The sequence below is a fragment of the Periplaneta americana genome, chromosome 4 (assembly GCF_040183065.1).
Source record: "Periplaneta americana isolate PAMFEO1 chromosome 4, P.americana_PAMFEO1_priV1, whole genome shotgun sequence".
Classification (NCBI taxonomy): domain Eukaryota; kingdom Metazoa; phylum Arthropoda; class Insecta; order Blattodea; family Blattidae; genus Periplaneta; species Periplaneta americana.
This window is the reverse complement of record NC_091120.1, coordinates 119,895,085-119,903,992: the sequence shown is the minus strand read 5'-3', so window position 1 is coordinate 119,903,992 and position 8,908 is coordinate 119,895,085. Positions and strand designations below refer to the sequence as shown.

The window sequence follows — 8,908 nt, the reverse complement described above, 5'->3', positions numbered from 1 at the left end:
TTGAAACACACTTTGTAATTGAATTCCTTTTTGTACAGTCAGTCAGATTCAGTTCTTATAGCTCTATCAAATAAGACAGGTTAAAATTCAACACTAAGTAAGTATGAATATTGTGCGCGCAAGAAAGAAAGTAATACGCAACGCACCAGAGAAATTCGAACATTTCTCGGTTCCGTGATAAAAAATATAACAAAAGGTAGTTCCGGTGCGTTCCGTTTCTTGATAAAACAATTCGTAAATAGTAATGAGTAAGAAAAATATCCATTCAATAGCAAGTTAAAGCAAATGCAAACAGACGCTTTATTTGTTTGTTTAGAAATTATAGACCTATGTTTACTTTTACAGTACCACAATACTCTCTCTTACTTTATATTAATGTCAAAGACAATATTCCATGGAAATATAATCATTCAAAACGAGTATAATATTTAAGGAATAAAGACACTATTTGAAGTAAGCAATATATTCAGGTCATGGAAAATAGAAGGCAGGTACGTCATTCATATTGACAAAAACAATAACGCGTTCAATTATTTATTTTAGCGTGGGAATATATGGCTCAGTGACTTGCATCTTAGCCTTTATAATTTAGTTTTCTTATTGCAAAACTTGTGTCTACAGTACAGTCGCAGTAAGTTTCAACATTTTTCTCAACAGATGTATTTTAAAATTGTTCGAACTTACTTAGCAGTAATTGTTTCCAATTAATCTGGTGTCCTATTGTGGTAGATAATAAAAAATTAATTACTTGAAGCTTGATACTATGGCTAGATTTTTTATTTTATTGTGATCGAAATACAATACGTAATAGTGTAAGGAAGATAAAAACTTATTCTGGTAAAAATGGAAAGATTGCAATAAAAAGATAATGTAATAAAAACGTTTCAGAATGTTTTAAATTATAGTACTATGTGTCAGTGACAGATACAGAGTCAATATAAAGCAAATCACTTTTTTTTAGGTTCAAGGGCAGCAATATTTCTATTTATGTGAGAATCTCTATTCCGAATTTTCGGGTATATAGTACTGTCCCTTGCACTTCTGGATAAATAAGTGGCAAAATGGGATAATAATTTATCTTTCGATTAGCATGTAGAATATGCCTCTTTATTAAAGTGCACGTATTTTGAATAAAACTAGTGCAGTATTGTTACTGTTATCTACAATTAAATTTCTCTTTCTTTCCTATTTTAAACCAAATTTTAGACACATATTTCGTACAGATTATCATCCTGTGAGAGCAAACAAAACAAATTTGTAACACTTATTCTCAGTGTATTTATATTTACATTACCATTTTCACCTTTGGTCGTTGTTATCTTAATATAATTCACAATGCTGAACGTTAATACGGACACCATGTAGCCTTGATAATTAAGCAGGTAAGCCGGGTGAATATGACTGCAGTGCATATCAAATTTGAAGATGAAATCGAAAAAAATCCGGAGTTGAAGAAGGCAGATCTGGAAGAACTTGAAACTTGGCTGACTACACATGAACATATGCCATCTCTTTCAGGTAATGATAAATGCTTACTCGTTATGTAAATTATGCTACATACTGTACAACATTTTCAATTATGATATTTTATCCATGCTTGAAAATGGGCCTAATATAGAAGTATTTCATCTTTAACAATTATTGAATTCAGTCTTTTTCACTCTAATGTCATATCCCCATCTTTGCCCATACTTTTATACGTAATTCATTCGCTATAACTTTCCACTTTACGTTTTCACTTTTCTTCTCCTGCTCTTCCTCCTCCTCATTCTCTCCTGCTCTTTCTTCTTTCTTTCAATAATTAGATGTTGGGACCTGCTACAATCTCAATGAAGAACTTTCGTTCTATAGGCCTCCTCCCTTGCGGATTTTATTTCAGATGACTTTTGCTTTTGGGTTTCTACTGGAACTCATACTATGAAGACGGGTTTCTCAATTTAATTGACAGAGAGAAGTTAACTACTGGGTTCTTCCGTATTTTCATTTCACCTTATGTCCCATTTTGTATAGCTGGCTGTTCTTCCCATGTTCTTATCACAGATCGTTTATGTTTTCGTTTTATATCCTAAATGTTAGATCTTCATTTTTATAAAAAAAATCTAGATTTTACTAAGTTCGTATATAATCGTCTTGTAGTAGGCCTATCTTGTTATTGCTTACGGGATATATCTATTGTTTTATTACATTTTGAAATTTTCTGGTACGTATCCTTCAGCAGGAGAGTCAAGATGCATGAATATGTGTATCCCCCTCTCTCTTCTCTCTCCGTTCCTAATGTCTAATTATAATTCTTACAAATTTGGCTATCTACACGGAATTTTACAGAAGAATCCATTAGTTTAGAAAGTATATTCATGACTTATCTGTTTATGTCCGCAATCAAAATTGATTTATTCTCTAAAGATCAAGTGTATTCGTGACTTACCTCTTCCTGGCCGCTATCAAATCGACTTAATCTCTTAAAGTTAGTTGTATAACATAATATTACTTTATAATTATTTTGCAATCACATTTTCGTATATGTAGTATTGTGTGTTTAAATGATACACTATGATTTTTACATTCATATTTTTTTCATAACTGCAAAACTGTGTCCACTTATATAAAAAAATAAGGAATTATAAGATATAAGCCTGTCGGTATCTAAAATTTATCAATTTTATCTAATATTTGTGTTGTTCATATCTAAGTAGCTCTTCATTTTCATTTCAGTTATATTATTAACTTACATTAATCATAATAATAAGAAATAATACACTTAAATTTAGACCACTGCATATCCATAGTAAAAATATGAAGACATGGAGGGGATAATGATGAATGTCACATTTTCATTATTCTGAGATATGAATTAAATACTATTATAGTCACAATCATGCCATGGTATGAAAGAAAAATTTCACAACCTCGAGCGGGAATCGAACCTACAACTTCCTGTTCTCCGGTCAGGCGCTCTACCACTGAGCTATCGAGTTCGCCTCACGCCAAAGGCTCGGAATTATCCTTTCATACTGGCGATTCTGTTATAGAGTACTGTCCATAGCGTCTGATCTTAGTCGGCACTGCCTATGGGTGGAAAGAAACTTTACAAATGTAATCTTCATCTTACGATGTTTGGATGACCATGATTGTGACTATAATAGTATTTAATTCATTAATATGTCACATCAACGGACGTATACACGTCATCCAAACATCGTAAGATGAAGATTACATTCTGAGATATTACAATTTTAAAGTTTGAAACTCTAAATGGATAAAATACTGCAATTAAATTACACATACATATTATAACACACAAAGTTTCACAAAGTTTCGTGAAGTTTTGTTTACCAATAATGGAGAATGAGCAACAATAACGTTGTAATGAACAAATAAAAGCGAAAATAAAGGTGAATGTCTAAACCCTTAATTGTATAACACTGTTAATATCCTACTTTACTTATTTAACTCAAACTTGGACGTGTGTGAAGCCATAAATGCAATTTAACACTATAATTATATAAAATAATGGACCAAGAGAATGTATTTACATATCTTCTGAAATCATTCACAGTGTGGTATATTGCCATAGAATAGCTTTCATTCTTCTTTCGTGAGAAGCTTTGACAATTCCTGGAATTAAAAAATTAAATAAGTAAAATACTGTATAGTACTACAGATGTAAACTAGAGACTAAATATTAATTATAAAAAAATAACTTCAAATCTTTACACTTTAAAAAAGGTATCGGTAGGATCTCGGTGTAAGCAGGGCCTGGTAGAGCCTTCAAGGTGTTTTCCTTGTATCTCTGATATAACTACTGTATTCCATGATGTGTTGTAGCTCCCAGATCTTAATGACATAATACGTGGCTGTTCAATTTCCACTTTTACTTGTGTCAGAGGTCTTATAGGTACATATAACTTACTCTTGTATTCTCCATTAGAGGAGAGTAACACTGTCCATTCATTAAAACATGTCTGATTGCACTCAACAACTTGGAATGGCCTTGGCTTAAGTCTACTGTGCAGTATAATTTCATACCAGTCTTTAGGTACTTCTGTTACTGCAGTTGGTGATATTGATATTGAATATGGTCATGAATTGCATTCTTAGTTTCATCACTTATAGCATGTAGTCGATTTTTTGCTTCCGTCGTACAACCTTTCCATATTCTTTCAACTGCTCCTTTAATGGTCTGTAATGTTCTTGCACATATCCCATGGAGAGCAAAGAAACCTTTGTAACAAACAGATACGTCCATCACTACACCATCTTTATTTGTTCGAACTTTGTACGAATACGTGTAATCATGAAGAAGAGCTTCATTTTGACCTTTTCTAGGGCGTCTCCATTTTAAGAGTTTTATTTCAATTAAACCACTCAAATAAAATTTTATGCTCATTTCGGGTATCTATTCAAATGTACCATTTCAAATGTAAATTATGAATAAATTTGAAACATTTTAAATTTGAAACAATTTGAAACAAATAAAATCTCTGAGCATCACGATCCGGCAGACTATTAACATGTTTGATGATACCATTTCTGTTTAGTTCACTTAAGTTTTGAAAACACTTCAATCTAGTGCACTTACAGCCCTCTCCTGTTTCATGTATTTGGATTTCAGCTTTCTTTGTATCATCGATACACGGCCAAGCTTTCGTTTCTTCTTCGTACTTTGACTCAATTCTGGGTTTGTATGTAGTTCCATCACAACAGCAATCTTTCACCACATTTAACTCAATACTAACTGATATTTAGCTTCACTAACAACAAGAGAAATAAAACTTGACTTCTATTCCAACATTGTAACACCAATCACATAAATAACAGTAAGAATTGCGAACTAAAAACAACTAAAGCATTAAATTTTAAAGAAAGATTGGAATGGACATTCATCGTTTTTTCGTCAAATACTAGGACTCTCATCAGTCTTTCATCTTCCAACTTATATTAAATCAAGAATATCACGGGACCCGTACCGTTTTTGACACAAATGAATGTACATAATGAAACTACATGAGTTTCTCTAACAACTGACACCTTAATCTTAAAATGTAAAAAAAAAAAACAAAAAAAATGGACCTTCATCATTATTCTTCCCATGTCTTCATATATTATCTTCCATTACTTAATGACACAAAAAACTTAACAACAATATTCTAATAATGTAAGTAGGCCTATTATTCACATTTCTTCATCGTTTAAAATCAAATCTGAGTCCATATCTTGAATGTTACAATTTGTCTTCAAATTCCCATAGAAATCATGAAAAACTGGATCAATGCACTTCAGTAAATCGAGGAGAACTTCCCTTTTTATGCGATATTGAAATAGGTCTTTCCTGGTAGTTTCATGCTTCAGTCAATAGTGCAGTAGTTCCATGAATTCTGGAATTCAATTTTTGAAAATTTTCGCTTTATTCATGTGATGTTTTTTACAGAATTATGCCATAATTACTTGTTTAGTTCTCCCATTTTGCATGACTCCACAACAATTTTTCTTGGTCTTAATTCATTTATGATCAATTTTCTGGAAAGTTGTAGTCAACTTGAAAATAACATTTCATTATTCCTATTCTGGCCTCCACAAGTGTCACTATAAAATATTACATGTTTTGCATTAGAAGGAAGAATAGAAAGATTTTATAAATACACGACATCTGCAACCCTCGTAGCAATAGCCTCGTGTGTGGGTGAATGCGTCTCGGTTGAGGCCCCACGTTAGAGACCATTTGAGGGTGGAATGGGTCGTTATTATGGTCCTCAATCGATGATGATGTACGGCTGATGTCCCTCACTTACAACAGCCGGCAGGTCCACGGAAGTCAGCCCTCGTCCTTCGAGAAGCGCGAATAGGGTAGGCGAATTTATTATTGTTTTAAGTAGTGGGCGCCAGCCCACCCTATTTCGACGCTCGGTGTAGCATGAGATCCCTTCAGGGTAGCCGAGGTACAGTTGTGGTGTAGGATGATCTCGGGAATAATACCAAGCCGGCTACTTAGAAAAAAGGCAGTGTTGATTTCGATACTATACGTTTATTGTCGTATTCAATTGGTAAACCCTTGAGTATGTATTTCCGGCTGAACTTGTAATTTAATGGTCGGTCGCACTTCTGTATCCACTCTATGGCAGCGCTGAATATACTCTATTCCGTACTATAAACGCGATCCTTGGTTCGATACTCTATAATCGAAGCTCCTATTCGGTCACTCCGCTTTCTCTCTATCCGGACGGCTACTGATGGTAATGTTGACGGGTAGCCTCGTCGATGAAAAAGTTCTGTCTATCGAGTCTTCGCCGGAAGAAAGACTAGTAAGTAGGGCCGTCGACACCAAAAAGCTCAGTATGTAGGGCCGTCGACACGAAAAAAAACTACTCCGTATGTAGGGCCGTCGACACGAAAAAAAACTAGGCTCCGTATGTAGGGCCGTCGACACGAAAAAAAGCTCAGTATGTAGGGCCGTCGACACGAAAAAAGCTACTCTCCGCGCCTTGTCACCCTTATTTATAAAAACCTATCCTACGCTAAAACTAACTATCCTATTGGCTAACAACTACGTCATTTAACCGGCCTAAAATCTATTCCCTATTGGTCCAAAGTGATCTCATAAGCTGAACCCAGATCTCTTCTCATTGGTCACGAAATACGTCATCTCTAAATTTAGACTTGGATTTCCCACACCATCAAATTAGTTAGTAGATTTTTCGAGAATACCCGTTCTTTTGGAAAACCCCGAGCTTTGCAATTGCTTTCCCACGAGTCTTGTCCAACTCTCGGATTTTACGCTTGAATGAGTGTCTATACAAAACCCCGCAACAAGGTGGCCATAAATCTGTCCGATGCTAAGTGACTCGGAGACGAAACACCTGCGTGGGAAACTAATTCTAACAAAGTCGCCAGAACATCCGCGCGAATACATGTAACAAAATATGGAGATATCAACCTCGCTATTGAATCTGTCTCTCCGTCTCCTAATTACTGCTTCACGTGCCACATTTAGCAAGTTACTTCTTGTGCAGTCATGAAGGGTCAAAATGCAAGTCCACAATTGTTTTTTTTTTTTTTTTTTTTTTTTTTTTTACAGAAAGCAATGTTTGTTTTTAAGTTAGCTGTTAGGAGACATTGCTGTAATTGAAATGCTATGATTCTCATAAAGTTTTCATTCGTTGAGGCATTTTTACCATCCAGTTTTTTATGCTTCTTCTTTGTGATTCGTACACGTATTCTGTACATCTATAGTACCAATCTTATCATTCTGAAGAATGTTTAGTCTCATCTGGTAGTAGTCACACTTATGATAAGAATCAGTCTTTGGTTTTTTGAAGAAGAGAAGAAATGAATTAAATATTGTTTCATAGATTGTTCTGTTTACTGGTAGAACCACTTTCCTCAGTACGATTTGTACATTGCCGATAATATTTAAATGTGCAGGAAAATTTTATTTCTTGCTTTCTTGGAGGAATGACTTTTGTGCATTGGGAAAGACATAATACCATATTATGATTTCGGACTTCTGTCTCATCTTCTTCTGATTACTTTCTTCATGGTGGTTTTTCCCCTCTCTTGTCTGTGTCTGGTATAATTGATATTTTCCCTAGTTTCTTAGATAATATCACTTCAATGAATGCATTAGTTTCACCTGATTCTTTTAAGAAGTAGACTTTGCATACCTCAAAATTTTCATCATATACATTCAAAGTGTACGCGTGAGTAAGAAAACTATTCTTTTTTTTTCCAATTCCTCAACATTTCTTCATCTGCATGTTGCTTTCATCTTCTAATAAGGCTAGATGTATAGAGTCGTGACACTTTCCTATCACGATTTTCTATTGACCAGTCTTCAATAAATAACCACTGTGTTTCAAAATCTGTGAGTTAGTCCTTGCATTTCATTCTACAATCTCTCAATGGGTGAGATTTCCTAGCAACATGTTCCTTACTTTTAACATAGATATAAATAACTTAATAATTTACGTATATCTAATATAATTCCTACGTACCTTTATTGGATAAATGTTGTAATCCTTCTTTACTGGTTCCCAAAATCTGAAGTAATTTCAGAGCTCTGTAAGACACGTTTCTAAACCAAAAGTTATCAACAAACTGACACTAAGAAGTGGATTATTGCATTGCAAGTCAAGAATGGTTATCGTAGATGCAGCTGCATTATTAATAAACAAAACTAGTGTTAAATGCAACTGATTCTTGTTAGAACTATAGCGAAAAAAATAATAATTTAATAATTTCATGAAATCATCGAACAAGAAATTACATTAAATCATTAATCGAAACTTAAATTGGTAACACAATACGAAGGTAATTATGTAAAAAGCATAAAGAAAGTCTGATACAAAAGAAGCGGTAAATTCACTTACCTGTTTATTACCATACATAAGATAAATGTCAAAGATGGTAAAACAAGATAATTTAACTTATCAGTTTAGTCATAAGAGTCAAAAGTGGGAATTATAAGATAACTAGACATATCTGTTTCTTACCGGGGATTTTATAACCTGTCTGAATTACCTTAAAGTGAAATTTGCTTATATTACCGATATTATTAAGAATTGACTTATGTTGTTACCATCAAACGACGGAGAAAGAGCAAAAAATAAGTACTATCAAAAAAATCGAAAAAATTGACTTATCTCGGTTTTTCCTGGGATGAGTGAAATGTCTGTGTTAATTTTCGTGTTATATTTTCCTTGAAGCAGTCTTTAAATATATGCTGAAGTCATAATATAGTATTTATCAGTGGCGTATATTGCTGTTATTCATGGTGTGCGCTGGACACCCTGTAAATTCGGTAATCTATTTTTTTTTATTTGAAGTTAACTTATATAATGCAAAAATAATTTTTATTTATCACCAAAAAGCTTGGCAATCTCATTTGAAGTTGACATATAATTCAAGAATAATT

General features: G+C 33.7%; 1 protein-coding gene across 1 annotated transcript in view; it reads left to right on the top strand.

The window, feature by feature from the left end:
* Positions 1 to 637: 637 nt before the first annotated feature.
* LOC138698153 (alpha-tocopherol transfer protein-like) overlaps positions 638 to 8,908 on the top strand; it is a 219,993-nt gene continuing 211,722 nt past the window's right edge. The window contains exon 1 of the mRNA XM_069823895.1: positions 638 to 1,518. Coding sequence (XP_069679996.1) covers positions 1,398 to 1,518 — 121 coding nt within the window. The 5' untranslated portion in view covers positions 638 to 1,397. The remainder of the gene's footprint in view (positions 1,519 to 8,908) is intronic.